Source organism: Bufo gargarizans, chromosome 2 (genome assembly GCF_014858855.1).
Source record: "Bufo gargarizans isolate SCDJY-AF-19 chromosome 2, ASM1485885v1, whole genome shotgun sequence".
NCBI lineage: Eukaryota > Metazoa > Chordata > Amphibia > Anura > Bufonidae > Bufo > Bufo gargarizans.
The window spans coordinates 58,030,844-58,055,987 of NC_058081.1; the positions used below are offsets into that span (position 1 = coordinate 58,030,844).

General features: G+C 48.3%; 1 protein-coding gene across 1 annotated transcript in view; it reads right to left on the reverse strand.

Moving 5' to 3' along the window:
• The window catches only part of LOC122927290 (RING finger protein 112-like), a 79,864-nt gene that overhangs the window by 18,091 nt on the left and 36,629 nt on the right, over positions 1–25,144 (reverse strand). Inside the window, exon 9 of the mRNA XM_044278987.1 lies at positions 20,432–20,555. Coding sequence (XP_044134922.1) covers positions 20,432–20,555 — 124 coding nt within the window. The remainder of the gene's footprint in view (positions 1–20,431; positions 20,556–25,144) is intronic.

A 25,144-nucleotide genomic window follows, 5' to 3' on the forward strand; every position in this document is an offset into this window, starting at 1 on the left:
GTAATCTTGTCCTGGCAAGGAAAATAAGGCCATGCCTAGTTTGCTCCAGGGTCCAGTGGGCAATTTGTGAGTCATCAGTGGTTCTTTTGTTTGTTTCCACATATTAATTGCATGTATTACAGTTCTTTATTGCTTCTGTTATCTCAGGGCCTCTGCGTGGCCATAAGATGACAACCTTGGCATGTGAAGGCATGCTTCTGTAACACCGAGACAAGCTCCACTCACCAAGCTTATAGAGCCTGCTACAATGTCTTTGTGCTGTGTGTCAGCAGTGTCCAAAAGAAGGAGGTGGAACCAAAGATCAGGAGACAGCTGGGGAAAGTTGAGGCTTCCAATGTCACATAACCCTGTGACATGAGAAGGTCCTTACGGCATATGAAGTTTAGAAGACAGGGAGTTTGTTCTGTGTCCTGGACAGGGAAATAGTAGAAACAGCGGTGTCTACACCACCACCAAGTGCCTAATTCAGAGAACTGTACAGAAGGCAACAAGCTGAAGTCACATTACAGAGCCAGACCACAACCTGTGTACCAGCCCCATAACTGAGGATTGTAAGAGGGGAGCAGCCTGATATCAGTACAAGCACTAGACTGAAACTCAGAGTGAGTCCACGACATTATGCGAAAAGGGCACCTGGTGTAAGGACTGTTGAACTGTATCCTATAGAAGAACACTGACTGCTGCGCATTGCTGTGGTTGTCCCTGAGCCCTGATTATTGTTTCTAGCAACTGTTCACGTATAAAAGTTTGAGACATTCAGGTGTGTTGGTTGCACTGGTCATGTTATTTGTTGTATCATACTGTTAGTCAGTAGAGAATTGTAGGATTTTACTAGTTCTACGACGTAAAGTTGTGATTTTAGTAAGACACGGAGGCGAGTATTGCTTTCTCTTTCTTTACTAAAATTATAGCAGCAACATACACAGGAAGAGAAAAGAAAACCCCCACTAGTAACCAAGGTTAGCCTCTCCCCCTGGACCAGCCAGTATAAGAACCAGCTCCACCAAACAGTCCTCCTCTTTCTTTGTAACCATTCAAAGCGAACAGGCAAACCAAGATCTCCAACCGTCCCGACAGGAACTGGACCATACGAACTGGAAATCTAACGGTCCTGGTGTGACTTGTCAACGAAGAACTATCCGCCTGGCGGTAAAACGAAGGAACTTCTGGAACAATGAATCCTGGAGGTATCAACCTAAAAGGAAAAGGAAAGAAGACGTGGCTAAAATCACGACTTTACGTCGTAGAACTAGTAAAATCCTACAATTTTATTACAGACACTGAGGCTTCGTATTGCAAGTTCAAAGCTGCATGACCACCGCAGAAAACGCATGAGGCGACGGGTGAAAGTAAAAGTCCCGAAAAGTGGATTCCCGCGACCAATCGGCCGCCCTAAGGATATCTTGCAACCTAGCCCCTGAAGTCATCATGGAGGTGGCCGAAGCGCTGCAAGTGGAATGAGCCGTAAAGGCGGAAGTGTCTACGCCCGCCAGAGAAAGGATCCATTTGACCCAGCGTGCCAAAGTGGTACTAGACACAGGGGCAAAAGGAGAGTGATACGAGAGAAAAAGATTGGAACAAGCGGGAGAGCGGTGCGCCTGAGTCCTAAACTCATATTCGCGAAGGCATGCAACAGGACACAAGGCTGGCCTCGCCGGAAAGGCCGGGTAGGAGACCGAGCTAGACAACGTTTTTGTGCGTCTAGAGACAAAGGTCACCCGTCCTGCGTGAACGACCTAGCAGCAAAATCCAAGGCCTGGACGTCGGAAACCCGTTTGCAGGATACCAAGCACAAGAGAGAAACCAACTTGGCCGAAAGTTGGCGCAGGGAGAGGTTCGTGTTGGAAGGCCAGGAAGAAAAAAGCGACAGGACCCATGAGACGTCCCAGGTAGAAGTATACCTAGGCTTTGGGGGACAAGACAGGCGAGCACCCTGAAGAAGGCAGCATACAAGTGGGTGCTGCCCAGCCGGGCAGCCATTAAAACCCTGGTGCGCTGATGACAAAGACGTCAAGAAACGAAGGACAGCTGGAACAGGTGCTGATACGGGATCCAGGTCCTGTCCCACGCACCAACTAGCCCAAGCCTTCCAGGCGGAGCGATATAAGCGTCAAGTGCGGGGGCCCAAGCATTGGCCAGTAAGCGTCTAGTCGAGACCGGAAGTCCCTGGAATTCCCAGGGCACCCCGAAATCCTCCAGGCCAGGAGGGGCAGGGAGCCCTCCAACAGAAGGGGGTGAGACTGACCGAGGGGACCCAAGACCAGGTCCGGAAGGGCCGGCAATAGCCTGGGGATATCCACCGTCAACTCCAGGAGCTGAGGAAACCATGCTTGAGACCTCCAGAATGGGGCTAACAGAACCAACTCGGCTGACTGGCGCTTGACCTGAAGGAGCACCCTGGGGATCAGGGCAAACGGAGGGAAGGCGTAGAGAAGGGAGTTGGACCAATCTTGGAGAAACGCGTCCACTGCTTCCGCCGCCAGATCCGTCCGCCAGCTGTAGATTCGCGGAAGTTGGGTATTGAGCCGGGAGGCAAAAAGGTCGACAGACAGCGGGCCCCACAGAGAGCAGATAGCCGAGAAGACTTCTACTTTGAGCTTCCAATCGCTGCTGTCTGCCCAGTGGCAAGAGTTCCAATCTGCCTCGGTGTTGTGGAGGCCTGGAAGATAGTCTGCCCGGACGATTAGGCTCTTGGAGAAACAATAGTTCCAAAAGTCCTTCGCTAACCGAGCCAGTAAAGCGGAGCGAGTGCCGCCCATGTGGTTGACATACCTCACAGCGGACACATTGTCCATGCGAAGGCGAATGCAAGCATTCACAGTATTGCTCGTAAAACTCCTGATCGCGAAGGATCCGGCCAGTAACTCAAGGGCATTGATATGGAGGTTGGACTCCTCCTGCGACCACAGGCCCCCAGTGGACACCCCGTCACAGTGGGCTCCCCATCCGAGGAGGCTGGCGTCGGAGTCCACCGTGAATTCCGGGCGAGAGCCAAAGATGGCTCTGCCGTTCCAAGCCGACAGGTTGTGGATCCACCAAGACAGCTCGTCTCGCGTCTCTGCATCCAAAGCAACCACGTCTGCATAGGAGGCTCCCCCGCGAAGATGGGCGATCTTCAGGCGCTGGAGAGCCCGATAATGGAGGGGTGCCGGGAAGACCACCTGGATGGATGATGACAGAAGGCCAATTATGCAGGCCAGATGGCGTGAGGGAGATTAGGTGGCGCCGCAAAGTGCGTCGCAACTCTTTGCGAATCGCCCGCACTTTCTCCAAGGGGAGGCTGAGGGATTCGGACTCCGAATCCACCAGGAAACCCAGGAATTCCATGCGTCTGGACGGGGATAGGCAGGACTTCTCCCGGTTGAGAAGGAAACCCAGCTCTGAGAGGAGGTCCGTTGTCCACTGAAGATGGGACAGTAACGTATCCCTGTTCTGGGCCATGATAAGGATGTCGTCCAGGTAGATGATGAGACGGACACCCCTGCCCTGAAGCCAGGATACTACTGGGCGCATGAGCTTGGTGAAGCACCAAGGAGCGGAAGAGAGGCCAAAGGGTAGACAAGCGAACCGCCAGGTGTCCTCGTTCCAGAGAAACCTGAGAAGTTCTCTGGACGGAACAGACACCGGGACTGTAAGATACGCATCTTGGAGGTCTAATTTGACCATCCAATCCCCTGGAAGAAGCAGCTCCCGCAGGAGGTGGATGCCCTCCATTTTGAAGTGTCGGTAGCGCACTAGTGCATTCAGAGCGCGCAGGTTTATGACCGGGCGCATCTGACCTCCCTTTTTCTCTACTAAAAAGATGTTGCTTAACACCCCCAGAGAAGTGGAGGGAGCCCGCTCTATGGCCCCTTTCCTGCACAGTTCCTCCTTGACCAAAGCGCGGTCCGTCGCGGACAGAACTATTGGGTGGGGGTGCGGAATGCGGTCTGGGGAATCTATCAGTTCTATTTGAAAACCCTTTACCGTGGAGAGGATCCAACTGTCCGAGGTGATGATCTGCCAGGCAGGGAAAAAATGCCGGAGTCTGCCCCCTACAGGCGGATTGAAAGAAACATGACGAATCGGCAATCTTGCCATACGGACGTCTAGATCTGGTAGTGCCTCTGAAACCTCGGGAACGCCATGGTCTACCACGGGAAGGGAAGAACGGGTTCTGCTGGCGTGATTGCTGGTCGGAGGATCCCTGGAAGCCAGGTGACTGGCAAAAGGAGCCTCAGCCCACGTTACGGGCCTGGTAGGATGAAAGGCCGGACAGGTGGCCCCTGACACTGCTGGCCCTGGAAGAGACCCGCCCCTGAAAAACTCTCCTCATGGATGATTGTGCCTTATCCAGGGCCGTGAAGGCACCTACGTAGCGACCAAGGTCTTTTATAAAAGAGTCCCCAAACAAGAGGCCCTGGGCATCCTTGCCCGGTTCGGTGAGGGCGAGATTCGCTAGTTTGGGCTCTATTTTAAATAAGATGGCCTTACGTCTCTCAATTGACAGAGAAGTATTGACGCTTCTGGCCATACAAATCGCCCGTTGCACCTAACCCCGGAGTTCTTCCTGATCTACTTGCTTATTGTCCGCTCTGGCGGACTCCGCTAGGTCAAAAGGTTTTGCCAGCGGGCCGAAAATATCAAGCAGCTTGTCCTAGCAAGCTTTTAACGTGGAATCCAGACCTTTACGTGGATTCCAGCCTAGTTTAGCAAGGAATTGCATCATCTTAGGGTCCACAGTAGGGGTATCGCACACTTTATTGGGAATGATCGGCCTAGGGCATTCCGCTTTAAGTTTATTACGTGCCGCCTTGCTAAGCGGGCGGCGGACCCATGTTTCTAGATAGCTGGACACGTGGTCCGCAGGGAGCCATTCAGCAGACCTAGGGTGGTGCAAGGCATCCGGGTCGAATAACGGATCCCCAAAAGGGTCCGTAAGCGCACCCTCCGTATTAGCGGAATGTTCACCGGGCGCGCTAGAAGGGCGAATATTTTGTGGCGGTGAGTTAGAAGGACCTGGGTCCTCCATCTCTGTGGCGTCCCCTGAATCATGAGCGTACTCATACTCGGCCTCTTCACTAGACCCGATTTCTGAGTCGGAGTAGCTCTCAAATTGTGCTCTAGCACATTTCCACTGCCGCGCCCGTTCTGCCTGGCGTGGTAAGGCTCTTTTGCGTGCACGCGGCACGCTATCCTGTGGGTGAGACACGTCACCAGTCATAAGGTTTCTGGAGGCCTGAGTATCATTCTGGGACTCATTAATTGCAGGTGTTACGGTATGACCTGAGCGCGACCCCTGCGCAGCACACTGAGCGTCAGAGGAGTGTGCCAGGAGCGCTTGAGATAATGTATGGGAGATGGTGGCAGAGACCGAGCCCATAGCAGAAGCAATAGCGTCAGCCACTGCCTTCTGAAAAACCGATGTGTCCCCAGGAACAGAAGTTAAGCTGGTGGGGGGTGGTGCATTGATCACCCCAGGCAGAGGCGCATTAAGGGCTTGGGATGAAGCGCAGTCCCCAGGGGGGGTAAGGGCAGTGGACGGATCAGACATGATACCGCCACTGAAAGGAGCAAGCCGGAGTCTGACCTGACACAATATAAATCCGATCCGCAAAGGGATGGTCGCAGAACGCAGGGAGCTGGGTCAGCAGGGCACGGCAGGCAGTGAGTGAATTCACCAAATGGATGCCGAAGTCACGCGAGACTTCCGGTCACCGGGATGCGCGCGCTGCCGGAGTCATGGCGAGAAGGCAGAGGGAGCAAAAGCGGGGAGAAACGGCGCAGAGCGACCCAATCTGGCGAAATGACGCGCAGAGGGTAAAGTAAAACGGCGGTAGGTGTACCAACCAATAGCAATTATTAGTTAGGGCAAAAAGAACAATTGGTTAACCATATAACAACTACACTCTAGAGACAGATATCTCCTCCTGTGAGCAGCAAAGAAAGAGGAGGACTGTTTGGTGGAGCTGGTTCTTATACTGGCTGGTCCAGGGGGAGTGGCTAGTTACCTTGGTTACTGGTGTTTTTTTTCTTTTTCTCTTCCTGTGTATGTTGCTATAATTTTAGTAAAGAAAAAGAAAGCAATACTCGCCTTCGTACATTATGTTGTTGTTGTTGTTGTTGTTGTCATCCACCTGCAATGTTACACTGTAGCGAATGAACCCTCGCTATCATTTCTGAGGGCATCTTTTTTGCTATGAGGACCTCATGTCTTTTATGCAGAATTCCATTTTGTATGTTTATCTCATCCCTAAAGTCCCAGTAGTCCTGATAAAAAGGGCACGTTTTTTGTCTGGTCTGGCTATCCTGGAAGAACTCTTGTTTTTTAATGCTTGCAAGACTTCATCTTGTTCAGTAAACGTTTGAATTTGTTGTAGGCACAGATCAGAAACTCTTAGGCTACTTTCACACTTGCGGCAGGACGGATCCGACAGGCTGTTCACCATGTCGGATCCGTCCTGTGGCTATTTCGCCGTGCCGCCGGACCGCCGCTCCGTCCCCATTGACTATAATGGGGACGGGGGCGGAGCTCCGGCGCAGCACGGCGAAAGCCGCCGGACTAAAAAGCCTGACATGCAGTAATTTTAGTCCGGCCAAATATAAAAGTCTAAGGGGGTCACTGGATATGCGAAATTGCTACATGATGATGTGTTTCCTTCTTTATGCACTGAAGCTGGCACGTTCCCTGAGTTTTTCCAGCAAGATGGTGCACCCACCACCACATTATGGGTGTCAGGTCCGAGCATTCCTAGATGAACAGTTTCCTGGAAAGTGGATTGGTCGTCGTGGGCCAGTTGAATGGCCCCCAAAGTCTCCCGATCTGACCCCCTTAGACTTTTATCTTTGGGGTCATCTGAAGGCAATTGTCTATGCTGTGAAGATGCGTGATGTGCAGCACCTGAAACTACGGATACTGGAAGCCTGTGCTAGCATTCCTCCTGCGGTGTTGCTATCAGTGTGTGAAGAGTGGGAGAGGAGGGTTGCATTGACAATCCAACACAATGGGCAGCACATTGAACACATTTTATAAGTGGTCAGAAACTTGTAAATAACTCATGAAAGAATAAAGTTACGTTAAAACCAAGCACACCATTGTTTTTCTTGTGAAATTCCCAATAAGTTTGATGTGTCAATGACCCTCTTCCTATTGAAAAAACAAAAGTTGGATTCAAAATGGCCGACTTCAAAATGGCCGCCATGGTCACCACCCATCTTGAAAAGTTTTCCCCCTCACATATACTAATGTGCCACAAACAGGAAGTTAATATCACCAACCATTCTCATTTTAATATCACCAACCATTTTCCCATATAAATGGCCCACCCTGTATTTTTCTGGATAACCCCTTTAAGTCTTTGAGGTGGATGCATATTCCATTATTTCCAGCTTCTCTAATCTCTCCATTTCCACCTTTAACTCTGCTTTGAGGGAAGTCGCACTCTATGTGGTTGGTGTTGTACAGAAGGTATTGTTTCATCAATTTCTAGGTGATACTTTCCAGTAGCGATGTCGCGAACATAAAATTTTCCGTTCGCGAACGCCGAACGCGAATTTCTGCAAATGTTCGCGAACGGGCGAACCGCCATAGACTTCAATAGGCAGGCGAATTTTAAAACCCACAGGGACTCTTTCTAGCCACAGTAGTGATGGAAAAGTTGTTTCAAGGGGACTAACACCTGGACTGTGGCATGCCGGAGGGGGATCCATGGCAAAACTCCCATGGAAAATTATGTAGTTGATGCAGAGTTGGATTTTAATCCATAAAGGGCATAAATCGCCTAACAATCCAATTTTTTTTTAACAACGTGGTTTAAAACATCCAGTGTGTGTATACAATCAGGTATGATGTTGTATCGATCAGGTAGTGTAAGGGTTACGCCCGCTTCACAGACATTTACAGACCAAACTCCCCTTTTAATGCACCGCAAACAACCGCAAACAGTCCATTTGCCCAACCGCAAACTCCCCATTTGTTCAAGGTTGGATACCAAGCTAGCCATGTCCCCTTGATGTCATTGAAGGTTTCTTCCTCCACCCAGCCACGTACAACACCAAGGGTCCCCGAAAGGTGAATTGAATAGATTTTTCGAACGGGGAGATGGTTAAAAAACGCTGGCTCCCTCCCCTTTGTTTGAATCCACGGTCACTGCGTCTGTGCCGTGCAATTTACTGCCCCACCCGATATGAGTGGTATTTTCTGTAGTTCTCTCTTCTCATCAGTTTAATCCCTGTTACGTCCCCAATCTGGGGTCAAATTATTAAATAGATTTTTCGAACGGGGAGATGGTTAAAAAAAATGCTGGCTCCCTCCCCTTTGTTTGAATCCACGCCACGGTCACTGCGTCTGCGCCGTGCAATTTACTGCCCCGCCGGATATGAGTGGTATTTTCTGTAGTACTATTCTCATCAGTTTAATCCCTGTTACGTCCCATATCAGGGTGGGATTGCTTTTTGTGAAAAAAAAATTTAGGCCGGGTACTTACGACTGCCTTCACAGTGGCAGACCAAACTCTGATACACCAAAATAAATTGATTTTAGGAACCGGGAGATGGAAAAAGCAGCTTGGTCGGTCCTCTTACTCAGTCCCAAGTTGGGGCACTGCGCGTGCACGGAGCAATGTGCTGCGACACCCTATATGAGTGGTGTCTTATACTTATAGTACTATTCCTATCAGTTTAATCCCTGTTACGTACCCTATCCAGGGACGTGTGTCGAATTGATTAACCATTGTCGAATTAACGAACCATTATGACATCCTGGAATAATTTAGTTCTGAGCTTTGTACTTGCTTTGTATTGGAATTGATGGGGATTTTTTAAATTGTCTGCATTATTTCTAATAAACTATTAAGAGACTTTATTATGATTTTTTTATTTTATGTATTAAAAACCCACCCATACAACTTTAAAGAAAATATAAAAAAATGTATGTTTTTTCTATGAAAAATTATCCAGCCAATCGCTTTTGGTCTGATCATAATGAAGCAACGGCCTTATCATCTGGGGTGTGGCAACATTGCCAACACACTCATAGAGGTGATGATCGCTTCATTGTGATATGCAAGCCCCTTCACCACAACAAGGTAACGATCACGAAGGGGAATTGACACTTGTATGTGCCTTTTTTTTTGTTTTTGCAGCCACAGTGCAGCACCAGACCAGAAAAATTAGGCATGTACACATGCCTGAAAAATAATGGCATTGTTGCAGCCGCTGTTGTAGCAGCGGCTGGAAAAAATTATGTTTTCAAGGCAGAAAGGTGACTAAAACATTGCTGCTTGAACCCTAGTTGGTGGCGGAGAATTCGCGAAAGTCATCCGGTATGCAGACATTAAATACAGCAGCGTGGGGACCATTTTGAGGCCAAGGCATGTCATCGGGCCCTTTGTTAGTCAAACGTATCCCCCACTGTCAGTCCCTTCGGGATCCATGCCTCATTCATCTTAATGAAGGTGAGGTAATCAACACTTTTTTGACCGAGGCGACTTCTTTTGTCAGTGACAATGCCTCCTGCTGCACTGAAGGTCCTTTCTGACAGGACACTTGAAGCGGGGCAGGCCAGAAGTTCTATCGCAAACTGGGATAGCTCAGGCCACAGGTCAAGCCTGCACACCCAGTAGTCAAGGGGTTCATCGCTCCTCAGAGTGTCGATATCTGCAGTTAAGGCGAGGTAGTCTGCTACCTGACGGTCGAGTCGTTCTCGAAGGCTGGATCCTGAAGGGCTGTGGCGATGTGTAGGACTGAAAAAGCTCTGCATGTCCTCCATCAACAACACATCTGTAAAGCGTCCTGTCCTTGCCGCCGTGGTCGTGGTAGGAGGAGGATTACTTTCACTTCTTCCCCTGTTAGATTCCCGTTGTGCTGTGACATCCCCCTTATAAGCTGTGTAAAGCATATTTTTTAGTTTTGTTTTGAACTGCTGCATCCTTTCTGACTTTCGGTAAGTTGGTAACATTTCCACCACTTTCTGCTTATACCGGGGATCTAGTAGCGTGGCCACCCAGTACAGGTCGTTCTCCTTCATCCTTTTTATACGAGGGTCCCTCAACAGACATGACAGCATGAAAGACCCCATTTGCACAAGGTTGGATGCCGAGATACTCATTTCCCGTTCCTCGTCCTCACTGATGTCATGGACGGTCTGTTCTTCACCCCAGCCACGTACAAAACCACGGGTCCCAGATAGGTGAAAACAACGAGCACCCTGGGATGCCTGCTGTGGTTGGTCTTCCTCCTCCTCAAAGCCACATTCCTCCTCTGACTCCTCTTCCTCACACTCCTCTTCCAACGTTGCCGCAGGTCCAGCAAGCGATGATGACAAGGCTGTTTCTGGTCGTGATGGTGACCACAACTCTTCCTCTTCACGCTCATCTACAGCCTGATCCAGCACTCTTCGCAGGGCACGCTCCAGGAAGAAAACAAATGGGATGAGGTCGCTGATGGTGCCTTCGGTGCGACTGACTAGGTTTGTCACCTCCTCAAAAAGACGCATGAGCCTACAGGCATTGCGCATGAGCGTCCAGTAACGTGGCAAAAAAATTCCCAGCTCCGCAGAGGCTGTCCTAGCACCCCGGTCATACAAATACTCGTTGACGGCTTTTTCTTGTTGGAGCAGGCGGTCGAACATTAGGAGTGTTGAATTCCAACGTGTCGGGCTGTCGCAAATCAAGCGCCTCACTGGCGTGTTGTTTCGGCGCTGAATGTCTGAAAAGTGCGCCATGGCCGTGTAGGAACGCCTGAAACTGCCACACACCTTCCTGGCCTGCTTGAGAAAGTACTGTAAGCCTGGGTACTTAGACACAAAGCGTTGTACGATGAGATTCAACACGTGTGCCATGCACGGCACATGTGACAACTTGCCCAAATTCAATGCCGCCAACAAATTGCTTCCATTGTCACACACCACTTTGCCGATCTCCAGTTGGTGTGGGGTCAGCCACTGATCCACCTGTACGTTCAGGGCGCACAGGAGTGCTGGTCCGGTGTGGCTCTCTGCTTTCAGGCAAGTCAACCCCAAGACACTGTCGAATCCGGGATGTGGAATAGCCCCTGGGGAGCTGGGGGGATTCAGTTGATGTGCAGCCAGACGCCGCAGCAGAAGAGGACTCAGCCGAGGAGGTTATGGAAGAGGATGGAGTAGGAGGAGTAGAGGAGGTGGCAGTAGGCCTGCCTGCAAGTCGTGGCGGTGTCTCCAACTCCGCTGCATTCCATGCTTGTCAGCCGTCAGCAGGTTGACCCAATGCGCAGTGTAGGTGATATACCTGCCCTGACCGTGCTTTGAAGACCAGGTATCAGTGGTCAGATGGACCCTTGCCCCAGCACTGTATGCCAGAGATGCCATGACTTCCTTTTCAATCACTGAGTAGAGGTTTGGGATTGCCTTTTTTGAAAAAAAAATTCATCCGGGTACCTTCCACTGTGGTGTCCCAATAGCGACAATTTTTTTGAAGGCCTCAGACTCCACCAGCTGGTATGGTAAAAGCTGGCGGGCTAAGAGTTCCGTCAAGCCAGCTGTCAGACGCCGGACAAGGGGGTGACTCTGGGACATTGGCTTCCTACGCTCAAACATTTCCTTTACAGACACCTGACTGTGGGCAGATGAGATGGAACTGCTGAAGGTGAGAGGCGGAGTGGCGGGTGGTTGAGAGGGGGCAAGGAGGACAGCAGTGGTTGACGTGGCTGAAGATGCTGGACCAGGAGGAGGATGGTGGCTTTGAGGTTGTGTGCTGCTTCTACCCGTCATCATGTGTTGATCCCATAGGCGTTTGTGATGTGCGATCATGTGCCTTCGCAAAGCAGTTGTACCTAGGTGGGTGTTGGATTTCCTACGACTCAGTTTCTTTTGGCACAGGTTGCAAATGGCATCGCTGTTGTCAGAGGCAGACACACAAAAAAATTCCACACTGCTGAGCTTTGCAATGACGGCATACTGGTGGTGGCAGCAGCATGTGTTGATTGGCATGCTGTCTGGCTGACCCTGGGTGCCGATACATGCTGTCTGACTGTGCCACTAGCTCCTTGCGACGACCTCCCCCTGCTTCCAACTAGTCTCCTCCCTCTCTCTGTCTCCCCTTCTGAACTTTCCCCCTTTTCTTCTTCTCTTCGAGCAGGCACCCACGTGGCATCCACGGACACATCGTCATCATCAACCACTTCACTTGTATCTGACACCTCAGCAAAGGAAGCAGCAGCGGGTACAACATCATCATCATCATCACACTGTACGTCCATGTCTGTAATGCTGCCTGACTGAGACATATCCCTGTTATCTCCATCCTCTGGCAATAATGGTTGCGCATCACTAATTTCATTCAAATGATGTGTAAATAACTCCTCTGAGGGATCAAGTGAAGCGGCTGTGGTGGTAGTGGTGGTGGTGGTGGCGGCGGGCGGGAGAGTGGTAACTTGAGAGCAGGTGACCAAAGCTGAGCTGGAGGAGGATGGTGCGTCAAGGTTCTTAGCGGAAGCTGTTGAAGATCGGTTGTCCTGTGTAAGCCAGTCAACTATTTTCTCAGAATTTTTTGGGTTCAGGGTACGTGGCCTCTGAACACTGGGCATTATTTCAGGGCCAGTGGAAATTACAGCACCACGAACAAGACGGCCCCTGCGGAGTGGCCTGCCTCTGCCTGTCATTTTTTTATTAGATAAGTGTTACTATGCGTGCAAGGTACTGTGCCACCCTATATAAGTGGTGGGCAGTGGGCACAGTACAGTCTGTGTGGGCCTGACACACACGGGCTTGCAAATGGGATTAGATCACAGAAAAAAATTAAATATATATTTTTTTTATCTGCAAGGTATTTGTGAGTAAATGACACCCTGTAACGGTATAAGTGGAGGTCTAGCCACTAGGCAGTGGCCACAATACAGTCTGTGTGGGCCTGACACACACGCTGGCTTGCAAATGGGATTAGATCACAGAAAAATATTAAATATAATTTTTTTTATCTGCGAGGTATTTTCTGTCACACCCTGTATGAATGGTGTGCACACAGTACTGTCTGTGAGCCTGCAGCCTCTCACACACGGGCAGGCAACTGCAATATATGTATATATAAAAAAAAAAGCAGACTGATGTACCAGCCCTGAAAAGGGCTTTTTGGGGTGCTGTCTGGATGCTGTCCTTACAGCAGATGAGTCTGTGGACACAGAACAATGCCCTAGCTAACGCTTTCCCTATTGAATCATCAGCAGCAGCACTGTCCCTCCTCTTACTGAGAATGCAGCTTCCGAATTAATCTAAAATGGATGCTGTCCAGGAGGTGGGAGGGTCTTGGAAGGAGGGTCTGCTGCTGATTGGCTGGAATGTGTCTGCTGACTGTGAGGTACAGGGTCAAAGTTTACTCAATGATGATGTATAGGGGGTGAACAAGCTATGTTCGCAGGGAACTATTCGGGCCATCTCTACTCTCCAGGTAGACACCACAGTCCTTGAAAAACATCTGTATATTCAGTTGTGATCATGTCATAAGATAAGGATGAGAGATTGTAGTAGAGTTGTCACGAAACCAGAATTTTTAGCTCAATTTTAAAACCAAGAATTGCAGTTCTCGATACCAATTTGATACCTCGAATACTACAGAGTTAGTGATTTCTTAATGTATTAAAACATAACTTTTACTAAAGAGTTAAAAAAAAACTTAAGTCCATACATGAAGTCCATAATGGGAATCCCAAATGCCTGAGTGCCATAGGGATAGAACTGGTTAAACAACCAGTAAGAGGAGGCGATTGGGACCGTATACTCCTGCAGCGTGAGACCCGATGGATCTTCAGGCTGCGTACGGTATCACCTACCAGCCTGAACGAGCAACTTAATTTTAGTTACCGTACTTTGTCTGAATACCCTAATTCTGTTGAACTATGCCTCAAAATTGAGGCTTTACTGAACAGGGAAACCCCAAGTAGGTGTCATTGAGTGATCATAGTCACTGACACTAGACTTGCTTCTATCCATTCTCCTAAAACTATACGTAAAAGTGAACTGCCATCTCTAATCTAAGTGAAACACAGGACGACAGGACGTGCTCACGTGATCTAGTCTGAGCGGCGTCCCACGTGACCACTGCCCAGCGGGAGGACCATAGCGCATGCGCGGCCGGGATGGTACGCGAGTTCGAGTACCTAGCCAGGGCGCATGCGCATAAGCCTCAGCCACGTCATACGCACTGAATTGATGACACGGCACGCCGGAGTGGTGAGAGCCGCATCTGGCATTTAAATACTGGCGGAAATAGAGCGCGGGTGCGATTTACTGCCCGTGGCTTATCTAAGGATGCCCGAATTAAGGTGGAGTATTATCTAGTACTCCATGCATTAGTCCATGTACGATCATTTAGGTGTATTATATCTACTATCGTTATAAGTAATTAGAGTCCTAGTTTCATATCTCCCCTGATGATGATTTTTTTCTGAAACGTGCATGTAGGGAGCGGGACTAGAACAGGGCCAAACAGGGCCAGGCTACAGGGTAAGGTTCCGGACGGGGTCGCCCTTATAAGGACGAGTGCCCTGTGGTGAGGCTGCTATCCCTTATTAGTATCAGGGTAAGCCATAGACCACTTTACAGGGCCAAACTAGGGCCTAAGCTGTACCCCGCCGTCCCTATAGCAGCTGAGCGTCTGCATTGGAGTCCATCATCGTGACATCATCTGGACGCATTCTGCACCCTGGACGCAGACAACGGAGCGGTAGGAGTACGGGTTCCTTATGGGTGCAGCCGAGTACCACCTTTAATGTATTTCTGGGTGCCGCCACGCACGATTACCTGTCATACCGCCGCTCTGAGTAAATTATGTATATATGTATTTTGGGCCTATTTTTCTTAAACTCTTTAGTAAAAGTTATGTTTTAATACATTAAGAAATCACTAACTCTGTAGTATTCGTCAATTGATATATAGTGACCTTCATCTTTAGGACCTAGTCCACTAACCCGTTTAACAATTTGATACCTCACAAAAAAAATTAAAAAAAAACACACACATTTGCCATTATGTGAGGCGGTCTCTTACTATTAATGTTAGACACATGGAAGTCTGAATCGATAAAGCTAATGTGCCTAACATATAGTAAGCCCAACAAGTACCTCTCTCCTCCTCATATCATGGACAACATGGGGACCCATGGCTGCCTTCATACTGTCATTCCACATTAGGGCTGCAACGATTAATCGATGTAATCGATAATATTCGATAACTGGATTCGTTGTCGACGAATCCAGTTATCGAATAATCGCCGATTCGTTGCTATGCGGGCGGGCGGTCGCTGCATCTTTACTTTACCTTTTTACAATGACGCTCCTGTAACAGCCAGGCAGAGCGGACGGCGGCGTAACGTCACTCACTCACGTGACGCGCCTGCTCCGCCTCCTTCATTCATGAGGTGGGCGGAGCAGGTGCGTCACGTGAGTGAGTGACGTTGCGCCGCCGTCCGCTCTGCCTGGCTGTTACAGGAGCGTCATTGTAAAAAGGTAAAATAAAGATGCAGCGATTAGTCCGACTTATAAGCATCGGGGCCGGGGCTGTTATGGGGAGGGGGGAGGATCTGTCTATGGCACTGCTATGGGGAGGGGGGTCTGTGTATAGCACTGCTATGGGGAGGGGGAGGATCTGTCTATGGCACTGCTATGGGGAGGGGGGGGTCTGTGTATAGCACTGCTATGGGGAGGGGGGGGGGTCTGTGTATAGCACTGCTATGGGGAGGGGGATCTGTGCACTGTTATAGGGAAAGGGATCTGTGCACTGTTATGCCCATAACAGTGCACATATCCCCCTCTCCATAACAGCGCCACCCACAGATCTCCCTCTCCATAACTGCGCCGCCCACAGATCCCCCTCTCCATAACTGCGCCGCCCACAGATCCCCCTCTCCATAACTGCGCCGCCCACAGATCCCCCTCTCCATAACTGCGCCGCCCACAGATCCCCCTCTCCATAACTGCGCCGTCCACAGATCCCCCATAAGTGTCGCCCACAGATCCCCATAATAGTGTCGCCCACAGATCCCCCTCTCCATAACTGCGCCGCCCACAGATCCCCCTCTCCATAACTGCGCCGCCCACAGATCCCCCTCTCCATAACTGCGCCGTCCACAGATCCCCCTCTCCAGAACTGCGCCGTCCACAGATCCCCCTCTCCATAACTGCGCCGTCCACAGATCCCCCTCTCCATAACTGCGCCGTCCACAGATCCCCCATAAGTGTCGCCCACAGATCCCCCATAAGTGTCGCCCACAGATCCCCCATAAGTGTCGCCCACAGATCCCCCATAAGTGTCGCCCACAGATCCCCCATAATAGTGTCGCCCACAGATCCCCCATAATAGTGTCGCCCACAGATCCCCCATAATAGTGTCGCCCACAATTTGTTTTAATATGGCCTTTGAACATAATTTTTCAAGTAAGATCATATAAACCTCTGTTTTGTAATTTTGTCGTTTTTCCCGATTAATCGATTAATCGAAGAAATTAATCGGCAACTAATCGATTATTCAAATAATCGTTAGCTGCAGCCCTATTCCACATACAGGACACGCAGGAACCTCTGTTTACACAACCACCCTAAGACTGCGGCTAAGTTAGGGCAGAATCTGTGGGAACCCCATATGAAGAGTTACACTGGGGCTCCCCTACTCCTGAGACCCCCTGCATTCTCACCCCCAGCTCTCCAGAATCCATCACTATGCTAAACATCCCATTGCTCTCCATGCTGCTTCAGTATCTCACCACATGGAGAGCAGCAATAGTAGAAGTAGTAAATGACTTAAAGTGTACTATAGGGAGTAACCTCATATCATATATAACCTCATCATATACAACCTGGACCTCAATGTCTCATGCTGTGAGCTGTGCCACCAGTGGGATGTTCTCATCAGCAGCTCAGCACTATGTCCTGAGGGCGGGGACAGGTCCTGGTCTTCTTCTTCAGGGTTATCAATGACACGTCCTTCCAGCGCTCCCTCTCCGATCTCACCCCCGCTTCCCTGCAGCTTTCTCTGCTTCTGTGCTCTCCCCTGGCGCCACTGATGAGTACACGGTGTGCGCCGGGCAGTGCAAGCACCATGCTCTCTAATCTTAACTTCTACTAAGCTGGGCAATAGCCCATCTTAGTATGAGAAAATGCCAAATTCAGTATCGAACTGAACCGGGTATCAAAGTATGGAAAAACTATCGATACTTCGATACCCGGTGCAAACCTAGATTGCAGTTGTTTGATGGTCATCATGTAGTGATACATTATGTTCTACATTTCGTGTAAGCAGACCCATTTTCTGCCATGTATCTTCTAAGAAAAGTGGCTTTCCATGGTACAAACCATGGTGCAAACCATGGTGCTCCTGGAGTGCTTACTGCTCCTATTGTATGAACCATTGTGAATACTGATTCTTCGGAGCCACTGCTCTTGATCTTTGCGTTTTTGCACTTGCTTTCTGCCTGCATGCTGCAAAAGAATGGTTTTGCTTTTTGCACTTACTACAGGTTTCTCCATATGCAGGACAGTGCTTTCTACCGCATGGGTGGATGCTTCCACAGTATGTATGTTGTCAACTGACAGCGCTTTTGTTTTCACCTTGCCTTCTTCAGTTTTTTTTTTCATGGGCTGCTTTTTTTTGTGTGTGTTTTTCAGCATAATTTACAGCTTCAGTTTCGCTTTTGCTATCTTGGACTTCTTGTATTTTCATTTCTTTAAGTTTATAGCTTCTACTCAGTAGCTCTCTGTAGGTTCAGGTCTGGTACTCTGAACATTGTATTTCTTGCTTTAATGTCTTTTGATCCCAGAACCATTCTGTGAGCCACAAGAGAGTTGTGGAGGATGGAAGTAGTTGTACTCACAGTTTGGACGGTTCCTGGGCCATGCAGTGGTAGGAGCACACCCTTCGGAGCACACCCTGGTTCTGGGGTTTTCCTGCCTGATGGTGGTGCCCTTAGCGGTGATGAATTGTGAGGTGCAAGTGTGGCAGTGCAGGAAATAATGAAGCCAAATTAACAACAAAATAGTTCTGTACTGCAGAATTACATTTGTCTTCATTTCCAACAATTTTCTGGAGCATAGAAAAACCGAAATTTACAGCAGCTATGAGCTGCATTAGCTTTCTGTTTAGGTGCATGTCCCGTCATACAGACGTGGACAAAATTGTTGGTACCCTTTGGTCAATGAAAGAAAAAGTCACAATGGTCACAGAAATAACTTTAATCTGACAAAAGTAATAATAAATTAAAATTCTATAAATGTTAACCAATGAAAGTCAGACATTGTTTTTCAACCATGCTTCAACAGAATTATGTAAAAAAATAAACTCATGAAACAGGCATGGACAAAAATGATGGTACCCCTAGAAAACACAGAACATAATGTGACCAAAGGGACATGTTAATTCAAGGTGTGTCCACTAATTAGCATCACAGGTGTCTACAACCTTGTAATCAGCCATTGGGCCTATATATATGGCTCCAGGTAATCACTGTGTTGTTTGGTGATATGGTGTGTACCACACTCGACATGGACCAGAGGAAGCAAAGGAAAGAGCTGTCTCAAGAGATCAGAAAGAAAATTATAGACAAGCATGTTAAAGGTAAAGGCTATAAGACCATCTCCAAGCAACTAGATGTTCCTGTGAGTACAGTTGCACATATTATTCATAAGTTTAAGATCCATGGGACTGTAGCCAACCTCCCTGGACGTGGCCGCAGGAGGAAAATTGATGACAAATCTAAGAGACGGATAATCCGAATGGTAACAAAAGAGCCTAGAAAGACTTCTAAAGAGATTCAAGGTGAACTTCATGCTCAAGGAACATCAGTGTCAGATCGCACCATCCGTCGTTGTTTGAGCCAAAGTGGACTACATGGGAGACGACCAAGGAGGACACCATTGTTGAAAACGAATCATAAAAAAGCAAGACTGGAATATGCCAAACTACATGTTGACAAGCCACAAAGCTTCTGGGAGAATGTCCTGTGGACAGATGAGACAAAAATCGAAGTTTTTGCCAAGGCACATCAGCTGTATGTTCACAGACGAAAAAATGAAGCATATCAAGAAAAGAACACTGTCCCTACTGTGAAACATGGAGGAGGCTCTGTTATGTTCTGGGGCTGCTTTGCTGCGTCTGGCACAGGGTGTCTTGAATCTGTGCAGGGTACAATGAAATCTCAAGACTATCAAGGAATTCTAGAGAGAAATGTACTAGCCAGTGTCAGAAAGCTTGGTCTCAGTCGCAGGTCATGGGTCTTGCAACAGGACAATGACCCAAAACACACCGCTAAAAACACCCAAGAATGGCTAAGAGGAAAAAATTGGACTATTCTAAAGTGGCCTTCTATGAGCCCTGACCTCAATCCTATTGAGCATCTTTGGAAGGAGCTGAAACATGCAGTCTGGAAAAGGCACCCTTCAAACCGGACACAACTGGAGCAGTTTGCTCATGAGGAGTGGGCCAAAATACCTGCTGAGAGGTGCAGATGTCTCATTGACAGTTACAGGAAGCGTTTGATTGCAGTGATTGCCTCAAAAGGTTGCGCAACAAAATATTAAGTTAGGGGTACCATCATTTTTGTCCATGCCTGTTTCATGAGTTTATTTTTTTACATAATTCTGTTGAAGCATGGTTGAAAAACAATGTCTGACTTTCATTGGTTAACATTTATAGAATTTTAATTTATTATTACTTTTGTCAGATTAAAGTTATTTCTTTAATTGACCAAAGGGTACCAACAATTTTGTCCACGTCTGTAAGTTAGGCTATCCGATGGCAGCGCTGGGGACATCAAGACCGGTGAAGAAAACAACGGTCTTGATAAATCTCCCCCTATGTTTCATGAGGCCATTTAGGGTATTTTAAGAATAACTTTATTGAGACACATGTAACATATCACAAACTTTTCAAAAATGATATGTCATAGAGATATATCAAACGTTTAGATCGATAGGGGTCTGAGCGCTGAGACCGCACCAATCCCTAGAACGAGGGAAGAGCAGCACACGCATATTGCGCTCTCTCCTCACTGCTGAGGAAGGAATCGAGATGGACCCATGTAGCCTGTCTAAGTGCTATTTTCGGCTTCTCTCCCCTCATTCTAGGGATCGTGGAGGTCTTAGCACTCTAATCTAAATCTAAACTTTTAATATGATTCTATGACATATAAAAAGTTTGTGAAAAAGTTTAAAAACCCTTTAACAACTATCATATCTATGTAGCCTGCAGGTGGCAGTAAACACATTACCACTAAGCTTAGAAAGAGTAAGAATTTCAAATGATAAATTATACTGTAGGTATACCAAAGGTGGCGGGATCCAAATTTATAGTGGTTACTTCTGCTGAGACACTCCTTAATTAGTTCTGTCCTGTACTATAAGATGTAGGATGCACAGGGTTTCTATATACATACAAGTGGGCCTGTATAGGTTATTAAAACAAGAAAAAACATGTAAGCGTAGTAATGACGACTACCTCTAAGTCTTCCCGTCTCCTGGCTAGTGATTTCTGGGCCTGGGTTCGGCATCAAGAAGCATTCGGAGGAACACTGATCAAGGACCTTCAAAAATGTGCAGTTCTTGTATCTTTTCTTCATTTTCTGTTCAGCAAAAACATTGGGGGAAGTTTTTGAAGTCAGTTTCTCTTAAGTCTGCCTTGCTGTAGTTTGCACAAAATTTATTAAGCCTCGCACTTTGCTAAAAACATAACACCTTCGTCTAGAGATTTTGCTCTAGTTATTTTTCGCCACCCACCCCCCTATTGAATTGAGATTCCACCTTGTATGCCCCATTTTAAACAGTTGCAGTTGATAAATCCGGCATAGAGCTAATAAACATAGCTGACATTGCCCACCTGCCCACCCATTTTATTTTAAAAGTGCTGTAAAATCGCAAAAAGTCACACTCTTTTTTTTGCAAAAATTATTTGTGGCAAAATTTTTTGGAGCAAAGGGAATTATAGATTCCCCCTAAATCATAAACTTGCATTACCAGACTTCAGGACACTCATCTATTAGCCACAGTGGCTGCAAATAGCACCTTACACATTGGATAATCAGCTACATGTTTTGATTACACAGATAGCCCATTCTTTTCAATAGCAATTATGTGATACTTCAACTCCCCTGTGGGGGAGCTGCAGAAGACTTGAACACTTGCTGCCCAGTTCCCTTACAGAATACATTGTGATTGCTGGTTGAAATATTTTTAAAGGGAACCCGTCACCGGGATTTTGGGTATAGAGCTGAGGACATGGGTTGCTAGATGGCCGCTAGCACATCCGCAATATCCAGTCCCCATATCTCTTTGTGCTTTAATTGTGTAAAAAACCCGATTTGATACATATGCAAATTAACATAAAAGAGTCATATCTTACTTGTGTGACCAGAGAAGAGTCATATTTTCAAGCTCTGACTCATCTCAGGTTAATTTGCATATGTATCAAATCGTTTTTTTTACACAATAAAAGCAAACAGAGCTATGGGGACTGGGTATTGCGGATGTGCTATCGGCCATCTAGCAACTCATGTCCTCAGCTCTATACACAAAATCCAGGTGACAGGTTCCCTTTAAGTGGCAAAACACTGGATACGATCTTGATGAAATAAAAATTAATGTTAGGATATTTTCAGAATTAGAAGCTTTTGAGACCAGAACCCTAGGAACCTGAGTCCGAAGGGCCAGCGGTAGGGGTGACCACCACTTCGGTGGAAGAGGGGGAGACAACCCCGCTAAGTGTGATGGTGGGAGACATGGTCCGGAACTAGCCGACTTTAATGTCTCCGGGGATCATTTTGGTACTGCACAACATTGGAACCCAACCCTATCCTGAGCCTGGGAAAATTTATTAATAATAGCTGGGGAACCTCAACAAGCGGGGGCAGAGTCGGTGTTTCCCTGTTTTGTGGTTCATCAAGAGATGTTGTATCGAGTAAACCAGCTGCAAGGTGAATCCATTGAACAGTTGGTGGTACCCATGCTTATTGCAAACTCGTGTTAGAGTTAGCCCACCAGCATGTTCTCGGGGGTCATCTGGGAATGCAAAAAATGCAGGACCGGATTCTACAGCGGTTTTACTGGCCCAGTGTGTTCAGAGAGATAGAAAAATATTGTAAGTCTTTCCCAACCTGCCAGATAACGAGCCCCCAGCCACATTTCCGTAGTCCCCTGGTACCCCTCCCGATTATCGAGGTTCCGTTCGAGCGAATCACTATGGCTCTTATAGGCCGGTACCGAAGTCTGCTAGAGGACACCAACACATCTTGGTTGTCCTCGACTACGCCACTCGGTACCCGGAGGTGATGCCACTGCGGCACACATCAGCCAAACACATAGCTAAGGAGTTAATGGAGATGTTTTCTCGAGTGGGTCTGCCTAAGGAGGTTCTGACTGACCAAGGGACCCCGTTTATGTCCAAGGTCATGAGGTAACTCTGTAAGTTGCTTCACATAAAACAGCTACGGACGTCCTGGTAGAGAGGTTTAATCAAACATAAAAAAATATGCTAAAAAGTGTAGTGTCTAAAAATGGGAGGGACTGGGACCTTCTTCTGCCCTATCTCATGTTCACAGTGCGAGAGGTGACCCAGGCCTCTACTGGGTTCTCACCCTTCGAACTGCTATACGGCAGACACCCTCGCGGTCTGTTGGACGTGGCCAAAGAGGCGTGGGAACAACAACCCACACCGCACAGAAGTGTTGTTGAGTAAGTCACCCAGATGCAAGGACGGATGGAAACAGTGTTACTTTTGGTTAGGGAGCATATGGAGGCAACACAGCGAGCCCAGAGTAGGATCTATAATCGGCAGGCTCGGGTCCGTACCTTTAACCCGGGTGATCGGGTATTGGTTCTGGTACCAACCTTAGACAGTAAGTTCCTAGCTAAGTGGCAGGGGCCCTACGAGGTGCTTGAAAAAATTGGAGGTAGATTACAAGTTACACCAGCCAGGGAGGTGAAAGCCAGAGCAGGTGTACCATGTGAATCTGCTCAAACCCTGGAAAGATAGTGAAACCTGTACGGAAGACAGCCCATGACCAGGGTTCCTAGGGGAAGCGGTTTAGGCCCCTCTGTCTGAAGAAAGGGAAGCGGCTGCCACAGTAAAAATTGCTGACAGCCTCTCCTCTAAGAAGGCTCAGAAAGCCAGGGAGTTCATTAGTCGGAACACTGATGTGTTCTCGGACTTCCCTGGACGCACTTCCATAGTCCAACAGGACATTATCACTGACCTTCAGGCAAAAGTCCGGTTAAAACCATACCGGGTACCCGAGGCTCGGTGACAAGCCATCGCAGAGAAAGTGCAGCTACTGCTCCAGCTAGGTGTCATCGAGGAGTCAAAAAGTGAATGGGCCATTCCGATAGTCTTAATACCCAAGCCGAAAAGGACATTGCGGTTCTGTAACGACTTTCGCAAACTGAATGAGGTGTCCAAGTTTGACGCATATCCCATGCCTCGAGTGGATGAGCTTATTAAGAAGTTGGGCAAGCCCGGTATTTTTCTGTGTTGGACCTCACCAAATGTACTGGCAGGTACCCTTGAAAGAGGCTGCCAAGGAAAAAATGGCTTTCATTACCCCAGAGGAGCTGTATCAGTACAAGGTATTACCCTTTGGTCTCCATGCGCTCCCGCCACGTTTCAAAGGCTAATGGACATTGTACTCCATACACATCGTCAGTACTCTTCAGCGTTCCTGGACGATATCGTTATCCACAGCACCGACTGGGAAAGTCACCTACCTAAAGTACAGGCTGTAGGAAGGCTGGCTTAACTGCTAACCCCAAAAAGTGCGCGATAGGGTTAGAAGAGACCAAGTCCAAGTACCTGGGGTATATAATTGGGTGCGGAATTATTAAACCTCAGGTGAACAAAATTGAGGCAACTAGGAATTGGCTCCGACCTGTCACTACTCGGCAAGTAAAGTCATTCCTGGGCATAGTTGGGTACTATATGAGGTTTGTCCCCAATTTTGCTACAGTCGCCACACTATTGACAGGGTTTTTAAAGGGACGCAAGTCAGTGACGGTTCAGTGGAATGAGCAGATGGAAAAGGCTTTCTCCGCTTTGAAGTCTGCCCTGTGTGGGTCCCCGGTATTGGTGACGCCTGACTTCAAGAGGGAGTTTGTGGTACAGACCGATGCCTCTGAAGTAGGCCTCGGAGCTGTACTCTCTCAGGACATCAATGGGGAGGAACATCCTGTTGTTTTCCTGAGTCGCAAACTTACCCCCGCCGAGACTAGGTACAGTATAGTGTAGAGAGAGAGTGCCTGGCCATCAAATGGGCTGTAGGAAGGCGCAAGGGTCAGTCATTGACGGAAGGTATGTGTCACCGAGGTTCCTAGCCTCGGGGAGATAGGAACTGGTAATTTTGTGTGTCACCGGCAGCTAGTGCTCGCTGACACTGTTTTACTTAGTGTGGCTGTAAAGCCAATCCGGGCCGGTTCTTATTGGGAGCAGCCAAAGATCAGCGTGGGTGGCTGTTCCCCACGTCCAGGCCAGGTTTTGGTCTGGGTTTAAAAACCCAGCCAGCAGCTCAGCTGGGTGTGGTATGATCCTCCAAGTGATAGTGGAGCTGTGGAAGCTCTGTGTTTTTGGGAGCTGAGGAGATCCACTATGCTGCAAGGCTGAGAGCCGCATGAGAGCCACCTGCTGGGAGTCAGGCACCCTAAAGCCTGCTGTGGTCTGCCAGGTGATTTATGTTGTTCTGGGGACTCTTGCTGTGTGAATTAACACCAGGACCCTGTAAATCACTGTTTTTTCTTTTCTGCATTTTCTGTGTGAATAAACACTGGACTTTTGTTTTTCAACTGTGGTCTTGCCTCTGTATTGCGTCCACATACCCTGCCTACCAGAGCAAATCCCTACAATTGGTGGCTTGGAGTGGGCAGGCGCAGTGAGGCTGGCGAGAACGCAGAAATATCTTTGGTTTGCACACAGGTGTATGTCATTTATCAAACCTGCTAGATTTAAACCTGTGACACGTGACAAAATGGAGGCTGTTCTGAAGGCCCTCATGGAGGCTAATCTGCAGCAGTGAGAGACCAACCTGCAGCAATGCGAGGCTAATAAGCAGCAGCAAGAGACCAAGCAGTTGCTGCTACAACACGTGATGGTTTTGCAAACAGCAAGAGCAACCCCAAGCGTCCACGATACCCAGAAAGCAGTCCGTGCAGCCATCCCTAAGATGACACCCAC